The following is a 26,680-nucleotide window of genomic DNA, read 5'->3' on the forward strand; positions in this document are numbered from 1 at the left end:
TTGAAAGTTATTTCTTTAATGGGAATCAAAATGGGGAAAAGGAAAATGGGAATGAAAATGAGAAGGAAAATGGGAAGGAAAATGGGAATGAAAATGAGAAAGAAAATGGGAAGGAAAATGAGGAGGAAATTGGGAAAAATTGAGAAGGAAAATGGGAATGAAAATGAGGAGGAAATTGGGAAAAATTGAGAAGGAAAATGGGAATGAAAATGAGGAGGAAATTGTGAATGAAAATGAGAAGGAAAAAGGGAATGAAAATGAGGAGGAAATTGTGAATGAAAATGAGAAGGAAAAAGGGAATGAAAATGAGGAGGAAATTGTGAATGAAAATGAGAAGGAAAAAGGGAATGAAAATGAGGAGGAAATTGTGAATGAAAACGAGAAAGAAAAAGGGAATCAAAATGAGGAGGAAATTGTGAATGAAAATGAGAAGGAAAAAGGGAATGAAAATGAGGAGGAAATTGTGAATGAAAACGAGAAAGAAAAAGGGAATCAAAATGAGGAGGAAATTGTGAATGAATAGAATAGAAGAATAGAATAGAAGAACTATTTTAAGTTTTTCCTCAACTCATTTCTGTCAGAGTGAATAAATGGAAAGAAGAACGATTTCCATTTCTTCTCTCTAACTCGTCTGTTTGTCCGCATGAATGAAGAAAACGAACGACTTGCATTCCTTCATTCCTTAACTCATCTTTATATGTATGAATGAACAGAAGAACGACTTACATCCTATCCATCCTTAACTCAGATCTATCCGTCTTGTATCAATGTATATAAGAACGATTTACATTCCTTCCATCCTTAATTCATGTCCGTCTGTGTATGAGAATTAATAGAAATACGATATAAATTGCATCTTTTCTTCCTCCCGAAATTAACTTATCTTTCGGACGGTTCTTTAACTCTTTATAGGAGTAGTGAGTTGCGGGCTATGTTTTTCACATTTGTTACCTTATTTTATGCCCTTGAAGTGACCCCTCTGATGTAAAAAAAAAAATAATAAATAAATAAAAATAACTCATGTCTTCTCTTCTTTCCCCCAACAGGAGGTGCGTGAACTGCTCTCTGGCTACCTGGTCCACAGCGTCCAGATCCAGCCCTCCAGCGGATCGGCACGTGTTCTTCTCGCCGAACCCGAAGTGCTGGAGACGTGGACGCGCTCGCAACACACGCTGAGGGGCCACAAGGTCACCATCTCGCCCTCCAACACCGAAGGGCTGCTCTGCGTGGCTCGCCTCCCGCAGGACTTCAGCGAGGAGGAGTTTGCCAGCCTCGCAGCGTCCCTCGGGCAGATCACGTATTGCTTCCTGATGCGCTCGGAGAAAACAGGTGTGTGGGGTCGAGGGGGTGATAAATTAGACAGGTGTTTTGGGTGGCAGGTGTGTTTGTGTTTTTTTTTTAAGCGTTTGGATGATTGATACAGGTGTTAATGCAAGTGAGTGTGTGTGTGTGTGTGTGTGGACAGGTGTTCCGGCAGGTGTTTGAACGTGTGATAATGTGTGTGTGTGTGTGTGTGTGTTAGTGTGTGTGTTTGCGGGAGGGGTTGTGTTAGTCTGTGGGGGGGAGGAGAGTGTAAGTGGGTGTGGCTTGTTGTGAGAGACGTGTGTGTGTGTGTGTGTGTGTGTGTGTGTGTGTGTGTGTGTGTGTGTGTGTGTTTATAGAGGATGCGTGTAGTGTATGTGGGCGTGGCGTGACCAGTAAAAGAAAGAGGAAGAGGAGAAAGAGGAGGAGGAGGAGGAGGAGGAGAGAAAAAAGGGAGGGAAATGATATGGCAAGGGGTCGGTAGCATGTCGAGAGAGAGAGAGAGAGAGAGAGGCCACATAAAACCTACAATTATGGTTCAAACTACCGGAGGGATTAGAGAGAGAGAGAGAGAGAGAGAGAGAGAGAGAGAGAGAGAGAGAGAACCTACCACATATATAAACCTCTTTAAATCCCTACTTAAATCTCAAAGCAATCTAAAAAAAAACTTCTAACACAACAAAAACAGTATTGAAACCCCTTGTAACACCATAACATATCCTTAATCCCTTTTTAAAACACAAACCTCTTTAAAACTCCTATTAAACCCGCAACCCATCTTTTTCTCTCCACTCGAAATTGACCTCTATTTTGGCCACTCTCTACTTGTGTCTGTTGTGGGAGCGGTGAGTAGCAAGCTTTTATTTTCTACACTCTTTTTGTTGCCCTTGAGCCGTCTCCTTTGTTGTAAAAAAAAAAAAAAAAAAATAACGCTTCTAACTCTACAACTGAATATATAAACCCTTCTTAAACCCACAAACCATTCTTCAAATCCCACAGCTCAATATTTAAACCCAATATTGCACCAGAAACCCATAACCTAGTCTTAAAACCCCATGAACCAATCCTAAACCTATCCTAACTCCACAGTCCATTCTAAACCTCTGTCATATCACACAACCTACAGTGCCTAAATCCCATAGCCGAACCTTTACAGTCATTCCAACACCACTCGTAACCCCTTGACTGGATTTCCTACAAGAAGACATCACCAAGCTACAGGAATGGAACAAAAAGTGGCTGCTACAATTCAATGAGGAAAAATGTAAAGTCCTGCACCTTGAGAGAGGATATCCAGCATACCAATACCACATGGGAAACACTCCACTATCCACCACAGAGGCAGAGAAAGACCTGGGACTATAATGTTACCAGGCTACCACTGAAAGCCGAACCTGTGCCAATCGCAGCGGACGGGTTAAACCATTCTTAACACGATTCTAATATCACTCATCAACCTGCAGCCTCATTCTAACAACAAACAAGCCTTAACAGCCAATCCATAAACCCATAAAATCATTCTAACAATATCCTTCAACCATTCATATCTCATCCTAACACCACCTTAACTAAGTCTAATCCCCTTCTAACACCACTCCTAAACGCTTCAACCCCTCCTGACGCCCCTCCCCTCCCCCCCAGGCGAGAGCAAGGGCTACGGCTTCATCGAGTACGCCACGAAGGAGCTGGCGCTGCAGGCGAAGGCGGTGCTGGACGGGCGCGAGGTGCGTGACTCCGTGCTGGTCTGCGACTGGCTGGACCCCTCGCACGTCACCTTCGCCTCCCTGCACTCCACCTGCCTCTACGTGGACCACCTACCCAGGAACTACAGGGACATGGGCGAGTTCAGGAGGATCTTCAGCAAAGTGACCAACCCGCCATACTGCCAGGTGAGGAGAGGGGAGGAAGAGGAGACGAGAGGAAAAGGAGAGTAGAGCAGTGTAGAATAGAGGAGATATATCATGAGATGAAGAGAGGTGAGGAAAGTAAAGGAAAGGAAAGGAAAGGGGAGGAGAGGAAAGGAAAGGAAAGCGGAGGAGAGGAAAGGAGAGTAAAGGAAAGGAAAGGAAAGGGGAGGAGAGGAAAGGAAAGGAAAGGAAAGGAAAGCGGATGAGAGGAAAGGAAAGGAAAGGGGAGGAGGGTAGGGGAGAGACAAGGAGAGGAAAGGAAAGGGAGAGGTGAGGAGAGATCCGAGAAAAGAGAAGAGAGTGGAGGACAGGAATGTGAGGAGAAGGAGGAGGAGGAGGAGAGAGGAACATGATATGGCAAGGTGTGAGAAATACAGATAAAAAAAATGGAGAGAGGGAGAGTTTGGAGGTAGATAAAAAGTTGAGAAAGTGGAAGAAAGACGGATAAATAGAATGATTTTGTTTGTTTGTTTGTGTGTGTGTCTTTCTATATATAACACCCGTCTCTAGCTGTATCCTTTTACTTATGTTTATTAATAGTTTTTTTTACATTTTTTTTACATTTTCTTTTATTTATCTGTCTGTCTCTATCTTCCTCTACCTCTGTTTGTGTCCGTCCGTCTGTCTATCTCTTTGTCTGTCTGTCCGTTTGTCTGTCTCTGTTTAGGTCTCTATCTCTTTGTCTGTCTGTGTCTGTTTGTCTGTCTGTTTGTCTCTATCTCTTTGTCTGTCTGTGTCCGTCTGTCTGTCTTTGTTTCTGTCTGTGTCTGTGTCCGTTTGTCTGTTTGTTACTGTCTATTTCTTTCTGTCTGTCTCTGTTTTTGTTTCTATCTCTTTCTGTCTGTGTCTGTCCGTCTGTCTCTTTTTTGTTTCTATCTTTGTCTGTGTCTGTCTCTATCTCTTTCTGTCTGTCTGTTTTTTTGTCTATCTGGTCTCTGTCTGTCTGTCTCTGTCTGTCTGTGTCCGTCTGTCTCTCTGTTTTTTATCTCTATCTTTCTGTCTGTGTCTGTCTCTGTCTCTGTCTGTCTCTGTTTTTTTGTCTATCTGGTCTCTGTCTGTCTGTCTCTGTTTTTTGTCTCTATCTTTCTGTCTGTGTCTGTCTGTCTCTTTCTGTCTGTCTGTTTTTGTCTCTATCTGATCTCTATGTCTGACTGTCTGTCTCTATTTTTGTTTCTATCTTTCTGTCTGTCTGTCTGTTTTTGTCTCTGTTTGTCTCTTTGTCTCTGTCTGTCTCCATCTCTTTCTGTCTGTCTGTTTTTTGTCTCTATCTGATCTCTCTGTCTGTCTGTCTCTGTTTCTCTCTGCCTGTCTCTATCTCTTTCTGTCTGTCTGTTTCTGTCCCTATCTTCCTCTATCTCTCTCTCCCCGTCTGGCCACTCGCCCGCCGCCTCCTCCACCCTACCTGTGTGTCTGCGTTCCTGAGTAGCCGCGAAGTCAAGGTCACTCACCTCTGTCCCACGGTGACCGCCTTCAAGGTTACTCTCTCTCTCTCTCTCTCTCTCTCTCTCTCTCTCTCTCTCTCTCTCTCTCTCTCTCTCTCTCTCTCTCGATTAGCCATTTTTTTGTGTGTAATAGTAGTAGTAGTAGTAGTAGTAATAGTAGTAGTAGTAGTAGTAGTAGTAGTAGTAGTAGTAGTAGCAACGAACAGCAGAAGTAGTAGCAGACAAGTGTATCAGATAAAGCAACAGCTGCAGTATCAAGTGGCAGTTATAGTAGTAGTAGTAGTAGTAGTGGGTAGTAGTAGTGTTAGTAGTAATAGTAGCTGAAGAAGAAGGAAGAGAAGAAACAACACACACACACACACACACACACACATGCACATCCAGTCAACCGTACAACCACACAACCGCCACAGCCAGCCAGCCACCACTTCCTTCTCTCTCCTCTTTCTTGTCCACCATCACAACCAACAACTCAACCACCTGTCATAAGCTAATCACCTTCGCTTTGTTGGTTTTCCTCTTTTGTTTTGTCTTTTATCTTCATTTATCTTCTCTTATTCCTTCGTTTTTTTCTCATTCTTCTTCGTATTCTTCTCTTCTTTCTGCGTTTTCTTGCTCTTCCTTTTTCGTTTTCTTTTCTTCCTTCGTTTTCTTCCTCCTTTTTTCTGATCTTTCTACGTCATCTTCTTTTTTCGTTTTCTTCTCTTCCTTATTCGTTTTTTTTTTCCTCTTCTATTTTCTCTTTATTTTTCGTGTTCTCCTCCTTCACTTCTTTCTTTGTTGTCTTCTCTTCCTTATTCGACTGTTTTTCTTTCTCTTCCTTCCTGTTTTTTTTATCTTCGTCTTTTCCTACCTTCGTTTTCTTCCTTTTCGTTTTCTTCTCTTCCTTCATTTACTTCTTGTCTTCCTCCCTTCCTCTTTCGTTTTCTTCCTTTTCGTTTTCTTCTCTTCCTTCATTTACTTCTTGTCTTCCTCCCTTCCTCTCGTTTTCTTCTTCCTTCATTTACTTCTTGTCTTCCTCCCTTCTTCTTTCGTTTTCCCCACACCCTCCTTCATCTCTTTCATCACCCTCTTCGTCGCCTCCGCCAGATCGCCATGAAGAACGGGGCGCTGCAGGATTGGGGTCTCGTGGAGTTCCTGGAGGCCGAGGACGCCGAGGAGACGGTGGCGTGCCTCAACAACTACAAGATCCGCGGGCACAGCATCCGCCTGCAGTATTGCGTGCCCGGCGTGAGAGCCATCAACATCTACATGAAGATTCTCAACGACCCGGTATGTGGACGATGATGATGGTGGTGATGATGGTGATAGTGAGGAGGAGAAAATAGAGGAAGAGAATGAGAAAAGGGAGGACTTGAAGGAGGAGAGCAAAATGGAGTAGACAGATGTAGACGGAGAAAAAGAAATAGGAATAGGTGGAGAAGGAGATAAAGAAGGAGAAGGAGAAGGGGAAAAAAAGGAGGAAAATAGGAAAATGGAGTAGGAAAAGGGGAAGAGAAAAGGGAGTAGTAGAAGATGGAGAAGAGAAAGAGGAAGAGGAGATGAAAGAGTGAGAGGAAAATATGGAGGAAAAGAAGGAGAAAAGGAGTAGAAAAAAAAAAGATTGGAGAAAAAGGGATTTAAAGAAGAAAAAAAGAGTAGTAGATGGAGAAGGAGGAGGAGGAGGAGGAAAAAATAAAAGACGAAAAGCAGCAGTAGGTGGAAAAAGGAGGTGGATTAGACGGAGAAAGAGAAGAAGGAGAAGGAGGAGGAAGAGAAAGAGTGGAAAGAGGAAGGCGATGATATAAGTGTGTTGTCTTATACATATATTTTTTAGAAGCCTTGTAAACAGCACTAAAAGGGGTGATAAAAAGGAAGAATAAGACTGAAATGAGGAGAGTTATGTGTGAAGACCCGTGTGTGTGTGTGTGTGTGTGTGTGTGTGTGTGTGTGAGGGGGGAACGTTTTTTATAGTTTTTTTTTTTTTTTTTTTTCCTGGCGTGTTGTGAAGCGGCTGATGTGGCATGTAATTATTTTTTTTATCTTTATTTTGTGTTGTTCTTGTTGTTCTAATGTTGCCGGATGTGTGTTGCAGGGTGAAGAGTTGTATTATATGTGTGTCAGGTGGAAGTTGTTCTAATGTGTGTTGCTGGTGCAGATGTGGGATTCTTACTAACACACAGAAACATTGATAGGTTCGAGCAAATCAACACCAAGGCGGCTATAGGTTCATTACAAACAATTACACTCGAACGCCTGGCATCACAACACGGATCAAACAACAGATAAACATGGACCCTCTTCACATACGCAGACAAGCACACAGACTTACTCTTATATACAAGATCACAAACACTCACACTGACATTGATCCACATACATACTTATACAACGCAAACAGTCAACGTACTTCTAACACACACAACCAAAATACCAAACATATCACACCAACACTGGCGCATACAAGCAATCATACCTTCCACGCACCATACGTGACCGGAACAGCCTCCCTCAACAGATTGTAGACTGCGGTACAATAAATTCTGAAAACAAATACACACTCACTTTGCACCACAACACACCAACACTAACAATTACACTTGATCCACTTCCCTTCCCTGCATACTCGTCTCCTCTTCCCCCCAAATAGTCGACCCAAATATGCGAGTTATGCACTGTACAAGTTCCCTACGCATTATTTATCAAGATAAAGATCAAGGAAGGAAATTTTTTAATGTGATGCAGGGAGGAAAAATTTAATGTGTTGCAGAGAGGAAAAATTTGATGTGTTGCAGGGAGGAAAAATTTAATGTGTTACAGGGAGGAAAAATTTAATGTGTTGCAGAGAGGAAGGATCTAATGTGTGTTGCATGGAGGAATTTTTTAGTGTTGCAGGAAGGAATTTTTTAGTGTTGCAAGGTCGAAAGTTCTTGTTGTTGTAGAGGAAAGATCTAATGTGTGTTGCATGGAGGAATTTTTTAGTGTTGCAGGAAGGAAATTTTTAGTGTTGCAAGGTCAAAAGTTCTTGTTGTTCTAATGTTGCGTTGTGTTTCAGGGCGGAAAGAAGCGGTCGGCCCTGCTACCTGAGCCTCCCGCCAACAAGGTGTTCTCGCAGCTGCAGAACTTGACCAAACACAACCCAGCCTGTAAGTTTTATTAGCCCGTCTGTCTGTCTTTCTTTCCTCCTTCCTTCCTTCCTCTCCTCCATGTTACCCTCCTTTCCTCCTTCCTTCCTTCCTTCCTCCTCCATGTTACCCTCCTTTCCTCCTTCCTTCCTTCCTTCCTCCTCCATGTTACCCTCCTTTTCCTCCTCTTTTTCTCCTTTTCCCCTCTCCTTTCTGCCTCCTTTCCCTCCCTTCCCGCCTTTCTTCCTCTTTCTTCTTACCTCTCTGTTTACCCTCTCCATGTTACCTCCCTCCTCTCCTTCTTCCCTCACCCCTCCACCTGCTCCCTCCTCTCCATCTCTCCATTTTACTCTCCTTTCCTCCTCCTCTTTTTCCTCCTTCACCTCTTGTCACCGTTTCTTATATTCCTTCCCTTCTCTCTCTCTCTCTCTCTCTCTCTCTCTCTCTCTCTCTCTCTCTCTCTCTCTCTCTCTCTCTCTCTCTCTCTCTCTCTTCTTTCTTTCTCTCCCTTTCGTGTATTTCGTCCCTTGACAAAACTTGACCAAACACAACCCCGCCTGTAAGTTTTATTAGTCTGTCTGTCAGTCAACTCGTCTTGTCTCTCATTTTCTTTCCTGTTTCATATTTCTCTGTGTGTTTCTTTTTCTCATATTTCTGTCATGTTTCTTTCCTTTCTTTCCTCTCTTTCTTATGCTTTTTTTTCTTCTTTCCTTTTCTGATGTTTTATTTTTTTTTATTTTCTTCATTATATTTTTTCCTTCTTATTTTTTCCCCTTCTTCCTTTCCTCATTATTCTTTCCTCCTTTTCTTATATTTCTTTACATCCTTTCCTCTCTTTCTTATGCTTTTTCCTTCTCTCCTTTTCTGATGTTGTTTTCTCCTTTTTTTCATTTCTTTCCTTCGTTATATTTTTTCATTCTCCTTTTTATTTATTTTCCCTTTCTCCTTTCCTCATTATTCTTTCCATTTCCTCCTTTTCTTATATTCTTTTCATCCCTTATTTCATTTCCTTCATTTTTTATATACTTTTTCTTCCCCGTCTTTTTTATTTCTCCTTCCCTTCATTTCTCATATCCTTTCCTTCTAATATTCTTTCTTTCCATCCCTCTCCTTCTCTCTTCTTTCTTTTCCTCCCTCCCTTTTTTCACATTCTTTCCTTCTAATATTCTTTCCATCTTTTCCTCTCCTTTCTTCTCCTTGTTACCCGCTTTTCTAATTCTCTCTCAAGCCTCTCTGTTTGTTCTCTCGTCTGTGTTAGTCTTTTTTCCTCCTCTCTCTCTCTCTCCATCCTTGTTCCTTTCCTTTTCCATCTCCTCTTTGTTAACCTCCTTTCCTTCTCTCCGTTTGCTCTCTCCTCTCCACCTCTCCGTCTATCCTCTCCTCCATGTTAGTCTCCTTTCCTCTTCTCCCCCTCCCCCCACCACCTCTCTTTGATGGTACACTCCTTCACGCCTCTCTCACCTCTCCTCCTTCACTAATCTCTCTCCTTCTCCCCTCACCTCTTCGTCTGCCCTCTCTGCTCCTTGTCACCTTCCTCTCCACCTTCTTAGTTCCCTCCTTCACTCCTCTATCTCCTTCTCCCTTCACCTTATTTGTCTGCCTTTCCTCCTCTGTCTCTCTCTCTCTCTCTCTCTCTCTCTCTCTCTCTCTCTCTCTCTCTCTCTCTCTCTCTCTCTCTCTCTCTCTCTCTCTCTCTCTCTCTCTCTCTCTCTCTCTCTCTCTCTCTCTCTCTCTCTCCTTCCCCCTTCGCCTTCCCGTCTTCCCTCTCTCCCCTTCCTTTCCTCCTCTATCTCTCCTTCCACCTTCGCCTCTCCCTGTGCTCTGTCTCACCTTCCTTTCCTCCTTTCTCTCTCCTTCCACCTTCGCTTCTCCCTTCTTCCTTTCCTCCTCTCTCCTTACACCTTCGCTTCTCCCTCTGCCCTCTCGCTTTCCTTTTCTCCCCTCTCTCTTTCCCCCTTCGCCTCCCCGTCTTTACTCTCTTTCGTCTTCCACCTTCGCCTCCCCATCTTCCCTCCCTCCCCTTCCTTTCCTCCTCTCTCTCCTCCCCCTTCGCCTCTCGCCCCCTCCCCTTCCCACCTGTCCTTCCCTTCGCCGTGTTCTGGGAGTCAGCCCGGCCCGTGTCACCTCTTCCGGACAGTGATGTGACGCGTGACATATTTACTCGCCGCGTCTCAAGAGTTCGGCCCCGGAAGCGCTGAGGGAAATATATCATGATTGAAAAATAACTAGCAGGGAGATTTTACGCAAGTTTTGGGTCCTGGTGCTGTTGATGTTGCTGTCTGGCTTTTCCTTCTCTCCTCTCCTCCTCCTCCTCTTCCTTCTTGGTCTTCCTCTTCGTCCTCCTTTGAGTATTCGCCTATTATTTTATCTTCTTCGTCCACCTCCTCATTTTTATTTCCTTCTTCATCTTCTTTATTAATTTTGAGTCCTATTTTGTTCATCTTTCTCCTCGTTTTCCTTCCTTCATTTTCTCTATCTTCCTCCTAATCTCCCTTTCATCTTCATCGTCCACTTCCTCGTTCTTATTTCCTTCTCTTTCATCTCCTTTATTAATTTTGAGTCCTATTTTGTTCATCTTTCTCCTCGTTTTCCTTCCTTCATTTCCTCCATCTTCCTCCTTATCTCCCTTTCATCTTCATCGTCGACCTCCTCGTTCTTATTTCCTTCTTCTTCATCTCCTTTATTAATTTTGAGTCCTGTTTTGTTCATCTTTCTCCTCGTTTTCCTTCCTTCATTTTCTCTATCATCTTCCTCCTTATCTCTTTCATCTTCATCGTCCACTTCCTCGTTCTTATTTCCTTCTTCTTCATCTCTTTTATTAATTAAGTCCTGTTTCGTTCATCTTTCTCCTCGTTTTCCTCCCTTCATTTTCTCTATCTTCCTCCTTATCTCCCTTTCATCTTCATCGTCCACTTCCTCGTTCTTATTTCCTTCTCTTTCATCTCCTTTATTAATTTTGAGTCCTGTTTTGTTTATCTTTCTCCTCGTTTTCCTTCCTTCATTTTCTCTATCTTCCTCCTAATCTCCCTTTCATCTTCATCGTCCACTTCCTCGTTCTTATTTCCTTCTCTTTCATCTCCTTTATTAATTTTGAGTCCTGTTTTGTTTATCTTTCTCCTCGTTTTCCTTCCTTCATTTTCTCTATCTTCCTCCTTATCTCCCTTTCATCTTCATCGTCCACTTCCTCGTTCTTATTTCCTTCTTCTTCATCTCTTTTATTAATTTTTAGTCCTGGTGTGTTTATCTTTCTCCACCTTTTCCTACATTCATTTTCTCTATCTTCCTCCTAATCTCCCTTTCATCTTCATCGTCCACTTCCTCGTTCTTATTTCCTTCTCCATCTCCTTTATTAATTTTGAGTCCTATTTTGTTTATCTTTCTCGTTTTCCTTCCTTCATTTTCTCTATCTTCTTCTTCCTTATCTCCCTTTCATCTTCCTCCTCGTACTCATCACCTGTCATTTTATCTTATTCCTCCACTTCCTCATTCTTATTTCCTTCTCCTTCATCTCCTTTATTAAGTCCTGTTTTATTCGTCTTTCTCTTCGTTTTCCTTCCTTCAGTTTCTCTATCATCTTCCTCCTTATCTCCCTTTCATCTTCCTCCTCGCACTCATCGTTATCTCATCCCATCTTCCTCCTCCTTGTTCTCTTATCTCACTTCCTCCTTTATCGCTGCATACCATCACCACATGCTTATCTGTCCCATTCCCTTCTCATTCCTCCTTTCTCTCTCACTCCCTTTCTTTTTTCTTACACTTCCCTCCTTCCTTATCTTTCCTTTACCTCTCCCATTCCCTTCCTCCTTCTTTAGTCTCTCCTCCTCCTCCTCCTTCCTTTTATTTCCTCTGTTTATCTCATATTCTCCTCCTTCTCTCTCACTTCTCTTTGTTTTCCCACACTCACGCTCCTCCTCCTCCTCCTCCTTCCTCTCGTTTTCCTCCATCTACCCCTTTCCCTCTTTCCTCTCCCTCCTCTTCCCTCTCACCACGTCTTCCTTCCCCATTCCCTCCTCCTCCTCACACCTTGTCCCTCCTCTTCCATCTTACTCTTCGTCTTCCTTCCCCATTCCCTCCTTCCTCTCTCACCTTCTTCCTCCTCCTTCATCTCGTTTTCCTCAGTCTTCCCCATTCCCTCCTTCCCCTGTCACCTTCTTCCTCCTCCTCCTCCTCCTTCATCTCGTTTTCCTCAGTCTTCTCCATTCCCTCCTTCCTCCTCCTCCTTCCTCGTTTTCCTCAATTCCCTCCTTCCTCTCACACTCTCTCCCTTCTTCTCTTCGTTTCCCTTCTCTCACCACGCTCTCTCTCCCCACAGTCGCCACCAGCCTTCAGAACATCATCCTGACGCAGATTCAGAACCTAAGTGGCGCACGGCATGACGGCCCCCCACCCCCGCCGCAGGGCCCGCCTCCGAGGGGATCACGCCCCCCACCCACGGCTCGCCCCCCGCCCCCGCCCCCACCCCCGAGCTCCACCTCCCCGTCCCCTACCCCCACAGGCCTCAACAGCAACGCCCAAGCCGCCCTGGTCATCCTCCTGGCGGCACAAATGCAAATGCAGCAGAACCAGCAGCAGCAGCAACAGCAGGAGGCGCAGCAGCAGCAACAGCAGCAGACAAACAACCTGCTGGCGAGCCCTCACGTCCTCAACCTGCTGCAGACGCTCGTTCAGCAGGGCGACCCACAGCAGCCGCCCCCCCACTCCCACCCCCACCCCCTCCCTCCCCCCGCCCCCATGCCCCCCAACCAGCCCCTCCCTCCCCCTCCCCCCCAGGACCACAGGAACAACTCGTACCCTCACCCTCCCGGCAAGCCCCCCCACGGCCACAACAACAACAATAATAACAACAACAACAACAATAACATGAACAAGGGCGGCGGCTACAGGAATGGCTACAAGAACGGCGTGTCCAAGTCCAAGGTGAGTGTGTGTGTGTGTGTGTGTGTGTAATCAATGCCCAGGTGTTGAGTGTTGTGTTGCAGGTGGAGAGGTGAATACATAAACTGCGAATGTTACCTGGCTATTTTACCTGTCAAGGTGATGGATAAGATGCAATTTTAGTGTAGGAACTGGACTTCTTATATATATATTTTGCACTTATTTGGGGTGGGGTGACAGCTGAGAGGCAATATTTTTCTTCTGAGGGGGTAAGAAACTAGACTTCTACATTTGAAACTTATTGTTGGTGAGAGAAACTGAACTTTTAAATATTGGACTTCTTTTTTTGGGTGGAAAATCAGGCACACTTCAGACAATGCTAGACTTCTACATTTTGAACTTATTTTTTTATTAGAGGAACTTAACTCCTTTTAAATTTTGGACTTCTTTTTGCCGGGAGAAGATTGTGGGCTTGAACATTCTACACTGATTTGGGGAGGTGAAGAAACTGGAGTCCCTAAAATTTTACACTGCTTTGGGTAGAAGAAACTGATCATGCATTTCACCTCATATATTTGAAAAAGCTGGACTCCCTTTAAATTCTTTGAGTGGGGTGGAAAATCAGGCACGCTCCATACAATTCTAGTGAAGGATACGTATTCTAAAAATCTCAAAACTTTTAAAGGAGACAGAATTCTTTAACCCGGTAGCAGCAACGGGCCAAACGAGGAAGTGTGCGGAGTTGCATCACAATTAGGCTGCCAGAGACTGTGTGAGGTAGTGACAGATGTGACGGTGACAGTAACAGTGGTGGTATTGGCTGACAGATGTGGTGGTTAAGACAGTTTTAAGGTAGCAGGTGGGGGGGGTATTAGTAGTAGTAGTAGTAGTAGTAGCATAGGGTGTCAGGTATGAGGGGGGGTGACAGTAGTAATAGTAGAAGTTATATTGACAGATACAGTAGATAAGATAGTTTTATAAGGTAGCAGTTGTGGGGAATGGCAGGAGTAGTAGTAATAGTAGTAGTATAAGGTGGTAGGAATGGGAGGTGACAGTAGTAATAGCAGTAGTTATAGTGACAATAGGAAGCACAGTACAGGTATTGGTGTTGGTGGAATAGCTGGTGTGTTTGTATGAATGTGTGTGTGTGTGTGTGTGTGTGTGTGTGTGTGTGTGTGTGTGTGTGTGCATGCTAGCTATAAAAAGACACAGCAATGATGGAGCAACAGGTGGCGTCCATAATGCATGTCCCTGCAGTGAGAAGTGGGTGACGTCAGTGATGGGTGTTGGAGGACGTGGAATGACTGTTAATTAGTACTCCCTCGGACGGAAACTCTAGGTAGCGTCGTGTATTTTAAAGTGTTTTCTTTTTCTCTGATCTTTTTGTTTGTTCTTATTTTCCCTAATGGAGTTGGACGGGCTATGAGTCCCCCCCACTCTTGATAATTGTATACTCTAGTCCCTGTTTGTTATTGTATGATGTTAAAGACTTAGAGGCCAGAGAGTTGAGTCAATATTAAGTCTAGATATTTTAACAAGCCAGAAATTGTATGCTCTCTCCTTCATGATGTGTTGTTCTGTATTGTTAAAGACTTAGAGGCCAGAAAGTTATAATCAGTGAAGTCTAGATATTTTACCAAGCCAGAAATTATATGCTCTCTCCTTCCTCCCTGATGTGTTGTTCTGTATTGTTAAAGACTTAGAGGCCAGAAAGTTATAATCAGTGGTCTAGATATTTTACCAAGCCAGAAATTGTATGCTCTCTCCTTCCTCCCTGATGTGTTGTTCTGTATTGTTAAAGACTTAGAGGCCAGAAAGTTATGAGTCAATATTAAGTCTAGATATTTTACCAAGCCAGAAATTGTATGCTCTCTCCTTCCTCCCTGATGTGTTGTTCTGTATTGTTAAAGACTTAGAGGCCAGAAAACTATCAGTCAATATTAAGTCCAGTTATTTTACCAAGCCAGAGTTATCCTAGTCAGTGTGAGTTTGGATAGCTTGTCTTAGATTTCTTTGCTTCCCTTCATTTTTATTATATTCTTTCTTCCTCTCCTCTTCTTTATCATTCCCTTTCTAGTCAGTATTCAGTCTAGATAGTTTACGTCTCTTATATTTCCTTCCCTTCACTTCTTTGGATTCTTTCTTCCTCTCCTGTTCTATATCACTCACTTCTTAGCCATTGTTGAGTTTGGATAGTTTATGAATTAGTCTTTTTTTCTACTTAATTATTTTTTGTTACTCTGGCTTAACATTCCACCATAGAGAGTTGATATTGATGATGATGATAGCACTGGTGATTTGATGATGAGACGGTAATGACAAAAGTGGTGACAACTGACTCTTTATTCCAGATGCCACTCCTGCCCACCCCAGGCCCCGGCGGGAACTACAGCGGCGGGTCATGGGAGGAAGGGAACAGCGGGGGCGAGGGGGAGCCTGCCCTGGCGCCCCTGCTGTCCGGCCTGCTGACTGGCTTGCCCGGACTCAACAACCAGAAGGCCATCAAGGAGGACCTTCAGGGGACCATCTCCACCCTGCTGTCCAACGCCCACAGCCTCCAGCAGCTCCTTGGCACCCTCACTGCCGAGCAGCAGCAGCAGCAACAGCAACAACAGCAGCAACAGCAGCAGCAGCAGCAGCAGCAGATCCCCCCACCACCCCCACCTGTCAGCCTGGGCCACCACCACTTGCCTGTGTCCCTCCCACCCCCTGCAGTCGTCACCTCCGCCCCCCCTCCCATGTACCACGCCAATCCCCTCATGTCCATGCTGCTGACGGCTGCTTCCGGCCCCCCCAAGCCCTCCCTCCTCGGCGATGGCCCCCTCCACCCTGAGACCTACCTGCCCCCCCACATGCCACCCCCTCCCATGGAACAGCCCCCACACCTCGCCCCACCCCCCCTGGAGCAGCCCCCACCCCCACCCATCTCCTCCGCCCCGGCATTCCTCTTCGCCTCCCCCGTGACCTCCCGTGTTGGCCCCACCTGGTCCCCACCTCCCATGCCTCCCCCACCCCCTGCCCTGCTGCACCCCGCCTCCCTGCCCCACCCCGCCTCGCTGCCACACCCCCGGTTCATCAGCCCCGTGTATCTGACCCCCACCAAGACCATGGGCCCGCCCCATCACCATATGGGGCACCAGGGCTTCATCACACCAGTGGGACAGAAGCGCAAGTCCAACCACATCCTGCCCTCCCCGGAGCCGAGCCCAGAGAACGGGTACGTGGGGCAGCACTCGCAGGGCATCGGAGGCCACTATGCAGACTCCTACCTCGTCAAGAAACTCAAGAAGCACTGAGCGTCGTCCTTGCCAGCGATTCCCGGTCAGCAGCACAACACGGCTTCTTCCAGCTCTGAGTCCAGTGTTGGCCCGTGTCCGGCAGTTCACACACACACGCACGCTGAGGTCATATTTAATTTTGTGTCTGTATGTAGGGAGGGGAGGAGGATCTATGCTAAGAGGGGCGTCACTTGTCATTGTTGTGAGGCAGCTGAGGTAGTAAAAGAGCTTGATGGTGCAGTGACTGGCGTATTAAAAGGTTCAGCTTAACACAAAAACAAAGTGCCTTTCACAGCATCAGTAGTCAAATAATTCTAGCAGCTTTGTAAGTTATTTCGGCATCCGTGAGACACACACACACACCGAGTTTGCTTGACGGAGGTTTTGTACGAATAACTATTTTCTTAGCTCAGCTGCGGTGGTGGTGGCAGTGGTTGTGGCGAGGGTGACGGTGGTGGTGGTGCCTGAAGTCAGAGCTGCCTGACACACTATTGAGGGCATTAAGGTCCCCAGGTTTTATGGGTGTTGTTTTAGCTGGCATAATGCAGAGGTTCAGCCCGGTACATAGTTCTCTTAAGCTCTGGTCTCCAAGCTAAACTAAGACATAATATATCGGTTAGTAGGAGAACAGAACTCGTAGGTGGTGGCATTAGCTAGGCCCCCTGCCTGCCAGTCTGCCCCCCACGGGAAGCTATTATCGGGAAGCTATTATCCCAGGGGGGCATCTGTGGGCAGTTATGTTCCCCTCGAATGCCCAACTTTATCATGTAAACACAACAAGTTTTAGAGTTTAGTGTTGCATCTTCTCTCTCTGTCCTCGTGTGAGATTATTATTATATACTACTATCAACATATCCCTTTGCTGGAGTCATGGTGTTTGTATATAGACGATGACAAAGCAAAAATACGAAAAAAAAACAACAAAAAAAGATGGATTGTAACACGTTGGTGGTTATATGAGCAAGAATCCAGGTTAGGTAAAACGTTTGTGTTGGCTGGTAGATGTTTCTGAAGCTTTGGTCTGGTTGAGTCCTGCCCTGCGAGTGTGAGCGTGTGTGTGTATGTATGTGTGAGAGAAAGAGGATATGTCTGCCTAACAGCCAAACCGTAGATCAACACTTGGAAGACAGACAATGAGTGAGTGAGTAAAATAAGAGAGCAAGCCAGAGAGTGAATGAGTGGGTGAGTGGAAAGCAGGTTCATAAAAGAGCGAGCATGAAGAGTTAGTAAATAAATAAATAAATATTTAATGACATTTAATGACACAGCACAACGGCAGGGGGGCGTCCGCCTATGTAGGGTGTGTGGCGACCCTGCCGGATGTATGTAGTGGGGTTGCAGGGCATTATTAGCATTAAAACAAGGATATAAGATAAAGTAAAAGCAAAGTAACAAAAAAAACCTGTAAAGTAATGGATGATACATATAGCTGTGTATATAAGTTCTCTGCATTACTATTATTATTATTTTTATTGTTTTCGCGTAAGTTTTTTGTTATTTTTCGTAGTATTGATAAGGAAGCATAACAATATATATATTTTGAGAGAATGAACAATCAACCAATCAATCACTAGCCAGCCAAGTAGAGGTCTGGAGAGGACTATTTTTAGTTTTTGGTCTGGAATGGACTTTTCACGAGGTGGAGGAGGAGGGAGGGCAGGGCAGGGAGACCCGCCTTCCCTCCTCCTGTGATAGCGTGTGCTGGTGTTGGCCCAAGCGCACCCCAACACCACTTCTCTCCCGGGGTGGGGGGCGGGGGGTCACCGAGGCATTCCTGGGGTGGCTACTGACCCTGGGGTACTCCTAGGATGATACTGTTGCTTGAGGTACTCCTGGGGCAGTTAATATGGCCCTGGGGTACTTCTGGGATGCCACTGTTATCCTGGGGTACTTTTGGGATGATACTGTCACTTTGGGGTGCTCCTGAGCTGATTATGTGGCTTTGGGGTACTTTTGAGTTGGCACTGTGACCTTGGGGTGCCTGGTGACCTCTCGACCTCCCAGATTGGTTGTGAAATCTTAGCAGGTGTTGGGTGTGTGTGGGGGCCAAGCGTTGCTCCTTCAGTGGTCTGTCGCCTTCCTTTACATCTCATGATGAAGGTCCTGGCAGTGGCCTAATCCAGCGCCGCCTCTGCCCAGGGGGGGTCGCTGTGGCCTGCCTGCCTCTAAGGGACTGGACCATCACATTGCCTTCCTTCCTACATCTCTGTATTTTATGTTGTTAATCATGTTCTAACCTTATTATATTTTCAAGTCTGGCGGAGGTGGGTGGGAGGCAGGCTGTCCGTCTGCCCACCTGCTGGTATACCCTCCTCCTGCCCCTGCCTTCCCTTGTCCTGTGAGGGTGTGGGGCTGGGTGGTGCAGGGCAGGGCAGGGCATGGTGGGGCCAACACACTGCCTCTGGGTGGTGTGTGGGTGCCCCCCTTCCTCCTCCTTCCCCCACCTCCACCCGCCACACTCTTGTCATGCTGTCTCCTGTTTACTTTAAGGAAAGCCGCTACGTCCGGCATCTTTACTACAATATATATGAGATATTACTGGTGACTTTTATTTCCTCTCCTGACCACTGTGACATGACCTGTTGACCCCTCCCTTACTGAGCCACCACGGGACACATGAGGGGCTGGCCTTCCCCTTGTGTTTTTGTCTTCCCACAGGGTGACTTCATGTGTAAATTTCCTTGTTAACCTTGATTCAGTGACTTGGTTATTATGTGTAGATATGGAGTGTTAAGTATCTTTTTTCATATCCTGTTGTACATATGAGGTGCCCAGAATCATACTGTACCAAGCGCCGTTTTTTAAAAAACGAGAAAATCACTTCCAAAGTTTGGCAACACATACGCTCATTTCAGGAAGTAAGAGATATTCTATTGCATTTTCTTTTTAAATGTTGTGTAACGTCTCTGCTATAACATTGTCATACTCATTACTATAATGACCGTAATAATGTATGTAATGATGATTAAGAGAAGATGGCGCCACTATAAACACTTGCCTGCGCCATGATGGGCTGAGGCTGACTTCCATCCAGGCCCCTCAAGAGAGCCTGCCGGCGCTACAGGCGGACACGTGTAAAAAAAAAAAAAAAAATATGGTGATCATGAGAATACTTACATTGAAAGTTGTTGTTTCCACTTTATCGGGCCCCTCGACCTTTTTCTGCCTCTCACAGGGGCAGCAACTTCTCCCCCTTCCCCTTCACCAATCAAAAAACTCAGGGATCGTATTTCAGTGGTAAAATAGCACAGAAATGACAAAGCTTGTGTCTTCACTGTGTGTAAACAGAATCTGGCACCAGCGACAGAATTGTGGACGCTGATTGGCCAGGAGGGCATGTCTCCTGCACTCCTATTCACCTAGAAGAGCTCGACAGCACTATGTGCCCTGCGTCACTAGCTCTCATTGGCTGAGAGTTCTCGACACCACGAGGTGCCTTTAATTAACGGGACGCTTGGTACCTTATGCTTCCAAGCTCTGGGCTTAGCTAGAGGCTGTGTGACGGAGGGGTTAAAGTTATGTTTACTCAATGGGAATTTCAACCTTATTGCGGCATGCATTCTGTACCCCTGACTTGTTCGCCAGATAGAGGGATGTTTGGGGAACACACTACTATACTTAACTCAGTTTTGGGTACTGTGGCACTTGGTACAGTATGATTCTAAGCGCCTCATATATATTCACGTGTATTTTTAACTTATTTTATCTGATGCAAATTTCTTTTAAAACTCCTTGACTATATTCTTTCAACACTCTTGATTCCCCTATCTTATGCCTTCTTTCATTCTTTCAACACTCCTGATTCCTCCATCTTATGCCTTATTTCATTCTTTCTTTTAAGTGTTGCACACCTTAACTTAAATATAACAATTGAAAGAAGGTTTACTTGACTTATCCTTTATGTACAAAATGATCTCACTACCTTGAGGTAATATTTACATACATCTCTCACTTCCTTACTCCAGATTTTGGAACATTAAACAAAAATTAACCAGACAATGACTGGAGGAGACATGAAAATAAATCTAACACAAAATTACACAATGCATCATGAAAAGGAGAGGGAAAAATGGGAACATGTCTTTACATTATCCAAGACAGTTTTTGCTGCCTGATGCTTGCATGCCACCAAATCAATCCACCACCAGAGATTAGAAAAGTGGAGCTGAATAATGTAGAGGGAAAATTTGATGAAGTGTAATTATAGGAGAGAGAGAGACAAATAGGGCAATTATCCATACACTCTTCATCTATCCCAGGAAGTGACATATACACAATGGATAAAGCACAACAAAAGAAGTTAAGCAAGTAAATAAGACGTAATTCAAGACTCAAATAAATAAATGACCCAAACTTCTTTAACATATGGAGGAGAGATTACAAAAAGGTGAAGCAAGGCAGTGGTAGAGTTTGGGGGGAGGAGAGAAGAGGGACTTGAGACAAAGGAGATGTGAATAAAACAGAGGAACAGAAGAGGTGGAGGTGACGGAGGAGGAGGAGGAAGTGGAGGGGAGTCCCACACGTACTTAAGATTACGGAGATGCCAAGGTGGATGGAGGTGGAGATGCAGGAGTACTAGCGGATGCGTCAGAGGCTGTGGATGATGCGGGTGTACTTGTGGTGGTTGTGTCGGCCGTCATGAAGGGCGGGTAGTAGTCGGGGTAGTGGTAGCGGCGGAAGGGCACGTCAAAGGTGAGGAGGCCAATGTCCCGAGCCTTGTGAACTGCCACCTCCAGCTGCTTGTGCCGCCGCTGACAGAGGTTCGTGATCCTGCAGGTGAGATTGTGCATGTCGACTTCTGTTCAACTATGATAAAAGGCTTTGGAATGTGTGTTTAGGGTGTTGAGTTTAGGTGAGAGGTGTTACTGTGTGTGTAGGGGGGGGGCAGTGCATTAAGACTTCCGTTCAACTATTATAAAAGGCTTTGGAATGTGTTTAGGGTGTTGAGTTTAGGTGAGAGGTGTTACTGTGTGTGTAGGGGGGGGGGGCATTAAGACCTGTTCTACTATGATAAAAGGCTTTGGAATGTGTGTTTAGGGTGTTGAGATAAGGTGAGAGGTGTTACTGTGTGTGTAGGGGGGGGGGGGGGGGGGCATTAAGACCTGTTCGACTATGATAAAAGGCTTTGGAATGTGTGTTTAGGGTGTTGAGCTTAGGTGAGAGGTGTTACTGTGTGTGTAGGGGGGGGGGGAGGGCATTAAGACTTCTGTTCGACTATGATAAAAGGCTTTGGAATGTGTGTTTAGGGCGTTGAGCTTAGGTGAGTGGTGTTACTGTGTGGAGGGGGGGGGGGGGGGCAGTGCATTAACAATTCCATTCAACTATGATAAAAGGCTTTGGAATGTGTGTTTAGGGTGTTGAGTTTAGGTGAGTGGTGTTACTGTGTGTAGGGGGGGGGGCAGTGCATTAAGACTTCCGTTCAACTATGATAAAAGGCTTTGAAATGTGTGTTTAGGGTGTTGAGCTTAGGTGAGTGGTGTTACTGTGTGTGTGTGTGTGTGTGTGTGTGGGGGGGGGGGGGGGGGTTATTTCATGATTTTGGTTAGGGAAGAACAGGATCAATGGACCAGAGGAACATCCAGTTATATCAATCATAACTTGTACGTTATTGTGAGTTGCTATAAAACTAAGCCACATGAGTGCTGAAGGCTGAATGAACCCAAATTTTTTTCTGAATACAAAAATAAAGCTAGTAATAATAAATGAGAGGGAAGATGAACTGCACGCCAACTGTCTGGGCCGGGATTCAAACTCAGGCCTGTGGATTTGTAGGTAGACACATTAATCACTGCACCACAGAGGATGCTTACACCGAGGGTGAGAAAAAGGCAAACTGAGGAGTCAGAAGAGATGAATGTGACTATGAAACTTAAGAGATGAAAAATGAAAATGACTAGGAAATTTAAAATAATAATAATGATCAAGGGGGAGTGAGTGGAACACTTACTTGGTAGGCAGGATGCCGTTGTTGTGCGGGGAGATGAACTGCTTGAGGAGGCCTGTGTTGATGGGGTCCAGCACCAGGAACTCATCTCGGCATATTGGACACGGGTTGCCGGTGGAGATGACTTCCTTACGCTGAGGAGGAAAGGCAATCTGTTAACCCGGTAGCAGCGACGGGCCAAATTTGTGCCACGATATAACCCCCCCAAAAAAGATAATACATAAACTGATCACAAATGCTTTCATATATATTGTGAAATGGTTTGTGTGAGTGATGATTTTTTCTATTTTTCTCGCTTAGAGGGACAATTAAGAAACATCCCTGCTGCTACCGGGTTAAGGCGGCAGTGGTGGTAGTGACTTGATATATAAAGAGGTGAAGATGATGGCTTTAAGAATGATAGTGGTATTCCTCTGACACTGTAACATGACAAGGATAGATGGCTGTGGTGATGGTGGTGACTTGATATATAAAGAGGTGAAGATGATGGCTTTAAGAATGATGGTGCTATTCCTCTGACACTGTAACATGACAAGGATAGATGGCTGTGGTGATGGTGGTGACTTGATTTATAAAGAGGTGAAGATGATGGCTTTAAGAATGATAGTGATATTCCTCTGACACTGTAACATGACAAGGATAGATGGTGACTTGATTTATTAAGAGGTGAAGATGATGGCTTTATGAATGATGGTGCTATTCCTCTGACACTGTAGCGAAAAAGAAGGCTATATGACTGTGGTGATGGCAATGATGGTGGTGGTGGTAACGATGTATAGAGGTGAAGATGGTGCAGCCTTGAGGGAATGATAGTGATATTCCTCTGACATTGCACTAGGAGGATAGATGGGTGTGATGGCAATGATGGTAACAATGTATAAACAGGTGAAGATATTGCAGCCTTGAGCGAATGATAGTGGCATTTCTCTGATATTGTAATAGAAGGATAACTGGGTGTGATGGCAATGATGATGGAAGTGGTGGTGGTAACTTGAATTATAAAGAGATGAAGATAGGGCAGCTCTAAGGAAATGATGATGCTACTCCTCTGACATGGTAATAGAAGGATAGATGGGTGTGAAGATGGCGATGATGGTGGTAACGATGATGATTTTAGTGGTGATTTGGTTTATATAAAAGTACACAAAGATAAAGATAAGTGGTTTACAATAGTTTCTCTTTTTATGCAGAAATGAAGATAGGCAGTCCTGAACGCAGCCACGAAGATGGATTTTCTTTATATGGAATGAAGGTTAGACTTTACCATTCATTTTTTATACATTACTGAGGTCTTGTTTTTTTTTCAGTACAGATGCAGTTTCCTTTACACCAAAATGAGGACAGACAAAGATAGATAGAAAGAGACCAAGTTACGGCAAAGAAACACTAACCTTTCATTCTCTCTATTTATGGATGAAAGCAGGAACAGCAAAGGATATGAAACTTACAATGATAATGATACTAATGATATAGCAAAATGACAACACACGCAAACACACACTAAAAGGCCCCACACACTCACAATGCACGTCTTCCTGGTCTTGGTCGGAGGAAAGGCGCCCCTGAAGTTTCTCCTGTACTTTTTCCACACGGGGTCACTGCCGTAGGTGGTTTGGTATGCTGCAAACACATGTATTGTATAGGGTGAGAGAGGGATTTCAGTGGGCATTCATAGGATTAGAAAAAGATGGAAAGAGGGAGGGAGGGTAGGTAGAAAGGAGGGAAGGAAGGTAAAAAGGAGGGACGAGAGGGGGAAAGGAAAAGAATAAGGTAGAATAGAAGAAACGAGAGCAAACAGATCATATTGGCTGCGGGTGACTGAAAATGTGGGTGTTTACAGAAGGGAAGAAAATGAATAAGGTAAGACAGAAGAAAGGAGAAAAACCAGGAGGAAATGTAGAGATGGAGGGAAGGAAGGAAGTTAGAAATGAAGGAAGGATGGAGGAAAGAGGAAGAAAAAGAATAAGGAAAAGGAACAGGAAGAAATGAAGTAAAATAATAAAGCAGCAAAAACTTGAGGAGAAACACAAAAACTGCCTAAGATGTTACAATATACAGAAGACATGCCTCAAGGATATATTGTTCATGTGACGTTTTCAGATGAGGCAGCACTTTAAGAGGCATATCAGAAGCTTCCCATGTTGTAGAAAGAATAAAATAAATAAATAAATAAAAATAGAAATAATGATGAATATAAATAAATAGAGGATGGGGCATGTCAGTCTCACCTTCACTCTGCATGTACTTGATGCTCGTCTCCACAGGTATGATCTTATCCCTCATTTTGGCGGGGTCAATCTCTGCCTTGGCTGCCCCCTCCCCTTCCTCCCCCTCAGCTGCCTCACACCTCAATGCATGGCTGTAGAATATTCCTCGACGCCACCCCTGCGAAAGACACACAAAATTAGTACGCATTCGTGGGGTTAAATAATTATACAATCGGGCAGGTTATTAGTAATCCTAGGTTCTGAGGTAAACATACAATAGGCCTGATTAGGCCGAGTCTAGGTAACAAAACACTATCATTATGAGACATTTCAGGGTTATTCTAGCTTATGAGTGTTCTGGGTGTCATAATATATTTTAGAGAAAACCTTGTCTTCCTCCTGTGATTGACTTTTTTTTTGTTTTGTTTTTTCATCAACCACTCCATGCAGCCGGCTCTGGCCCCTCGACACCCAGATTGTAACCTAGTGGTGCTAAGTTAGTACAGACTTAGGCTAACACATATTTTACAACTGGGTCTGCACTCAGCTTTCCTTCACCTGTATTGTTTTCCTAAATCAAAAGAATAATAATAAAAGATCCATTTATCTCTTTATTAATATAGAGGAGCATTTTATAAGGTAGGAAATGAGATACAGGCACATAAACAATGCCAATCTTAACCTAGAATAAGGCTAATATGCATTTCATGACTGGATCTGCGTTCAACTATAACTATCTTTTACTGTTTTCATTTCTCAGTTTAATACAAAAATATTAATAGATACACAAAATAACAACCAACCATAAGAAGACCAAGAGGATGCCCATTACAAAGGCAATCCCTTCGAACTGCACTGAACTCAATAAAAGATCTAATTCTCTAGGTTAACCCACTCACTCATTGGGGTGGAGGGATGCATCGTGCTATTTCACACAGGAAGTCGTGGAGGATGGTAGTGTGGTGGAAGAGGTACCGGGCGATGTACTCCTTAAAGTAGCAATTTCTAGTGCCGCCCGGCGTCACCCAGCTCTTGATGTCCGTCCAGAGTTTCAAGAGGCTGTTGGTGTGGATGCCATTCTTAAAGTGCCGCCCGGTGTGGTGTTTGTAGCCAAGAGCACTAAGTTCGCTGTAGGCATCCCCATCGCTGGTGTAGATGATGGTGCCAGGGAGGATGTATTTCTGGCACAGGGGGAGGAGGGTGTCGGCATCTTGGCTTTCAACAGGCACAAGAAAGCACTTCTGTGACACCCTTTCGACACCCCCTAACACCAAGGCACGCTCACCGCTGGGGTTCTTCGTACTGAAATCATGCTCACCAACCTCCACCATCACCCCTGGACCACCGATGGGTTCCTGCTGGTCCTTCATCCACTGCACACACACCTGGGAGCAGAAACTTCTCCACTCCACGATGGTCCTCGCGGCCAGGCCAAGGTTCCTCTGAAAATACCCCTGCGTGGAGGACTTGCGCAGGAACCCGTTGACGAAGAGGAGGGACACTCTGGGGGACAGCTTGGAGTTGGTGAGCCACGTGTCATTGAACCTGGAGGCGGAGAAGTTGCAGCGCCTCAGACTCGTGCTCCTCGGGTTGGTCCTGATCCTCTTGTGACACTTAAACATCGACTTGCCAGGGGTAAGGCGAAGCTCCCTCCTGCATTTCCCGCAGTGACGAGTGATGGGGATGACGCCGTGCTCTTCATATATCCTTAAGGCCTCCTCGTCACTAGCATTGCAGCGGTGAATTAGCTCCATCTCCGAAATATTACACCCGGAGCAGGCCATGGCGGCGGGACGTGTTTGAACCCTGCAGGCCGAGTCACGTGACCAAAACAAAACGTGTCTGTAATTACCTTCTTAAATGACTGCGCCTTCACTATTAACACCTCTGCCTTGTTAATTAGTCCCTTACCTGCGCCAGCCTACCCCCGCCGGCGCCCCGCAGTAGCCCGGCGAACACGGTGCTCAGGGAGGCGGCCATTGTTTACATCCCATTGCCAGATTATCGTACTCAGAGTCTCGTATTTACCGGTTTCTGAGCCATAGCTATTCCCAAAAAACACCAATATTTGACCATTTTAATGATAACTATATATGAAGGCAGTTATTGAGGTCGAGGAGGCAGTTTTGGGGTTGGAAATTGGTAAACATAGGAGGCAGAGTACGACAATCTTGGCCCAAGGGTTCGGATTAATGTTGCCAGTTTGTCGTATTCAGCCTCATGTTTGCCGATTTACGACCACAAAACTGCCTCCTCTACCCCAATAACTGCCTTCTTATATAGTTATCGTTACAATGGTCAATTATTGATTTATTTGGGCAATAGCTATGGCTCAGAAACCGGTAAATACGAGGCTCTGAGTACGATAATCTGTCTCCTCGACCCCAATTGCTGTCTTCATATATATAGTTATCGTTAAAATGGTCAATTATTGGTGTTTTTTGGCAATAGCAATGGCTCCAAAAACCGGTATATACGAGTCTGAGTACGATAATCGGGTAACGGTGGTTCGGATCCTCCTCCCGCCCCCCTTTGATCCCCTACCGGGCCGAAAAAGGGGTGCCCGATCCTCCTTCCCGCCCCGTAGAGCAATGAAGGGATGGGGACACGAGACGAGAGCC

The 26,680-nt window shown here is 45.0% G+C and overlaps 2 protein-coding genes across 3 annotated transcripts in view; one reads left to right on the top strand and one right to left on the bottom strand.

Moving 5' to 3' along the window:
• The window catches only part of LOC126996291 (ribonucleoprotein PTB-binding 1-like), an 18,917-nt gene extending 471 nt beyond the window's left edge, over positions 1-18,446 (top strand). The window contains exons 2-7 of the mRNA XM_050856668.1: positions 1,018-1,329; positions 2,944-3,191; positions 5,741-5,923; positions 7,686-7,776; positions 12,068-12,672; positions 14,982-18,446. Coding sequence (XP_050712625.1) covers positions 1,018-1,329; positions 2,944-3,191; positions 5,741-5,923; positions 7,686-7,776; positions 12,068-12,672; positions 14,982-15,926 — 2,384 coding nt within the window. The 3' untranslated portion in view covers positions 15,927-18,446. The remainder of the gene's footprint in view (positions 1-1,017; positions 1,330-2,943; positions 3,192-5,740; positions 5,924-7,685; positions 7,777-12,067; positions 12,673-14,981) is intronic.
• A 1,343-nt stretch (positions 18,447-19,789) lies between these two features.
• LOC126996031 (28S ribosomal protein S18b, mitochondrial-like) lies at positions 19,790-26,123 on the bottom strand. Of its 2 annotated transcripts, none has more exons than XM_050856024.1 (5): positions 25,971-26,123; positions 24,081-24,237; positions 23,375-23,472; positions 21,856-21,986; positions 19,790-20,678 (listed from the first exon to the last, which is right to left on the bottom strand). In XM_050856024.1, exons 1-5 carry the CDS (start codon positions 26,037-26,039, stop codon positions 20,441-20,443), a joined length of 693 nt encoding a protein of 230 aa, XP_050711981.1. In that variant the 5' UTR covers positions 26,040-26,123; the 3' UTR covers positions 19,790-20,440. The 2 variants fall into 2 exon arrangements, with proteins under 2 accessions (XP_050711981.1, XP_050711983.1); XM_050856026.1 differs by lacking the exon at positions 25,971-26,123 and adding an exon at positions 24,959-24,996.
• Positions 26,124-26,680: the final 557 nt, after the last annotated feature.

Source organism: Eriocheir sinensis, chromosome 9 (genome assembly GCF_024679095.1).
Source record: "Eriocheir sinensis breed Jianghai 21 chromosome 9, ASM2467909v1, whole genome shotgun sequence".
In the NCBI taxonomy this organism is placed as follows: Eukaryota; Metazoa; Arthropoda; class Malacostraca; order Decapoda; family Varunidae; genus Eriocheir; species Eriocheir sinensis.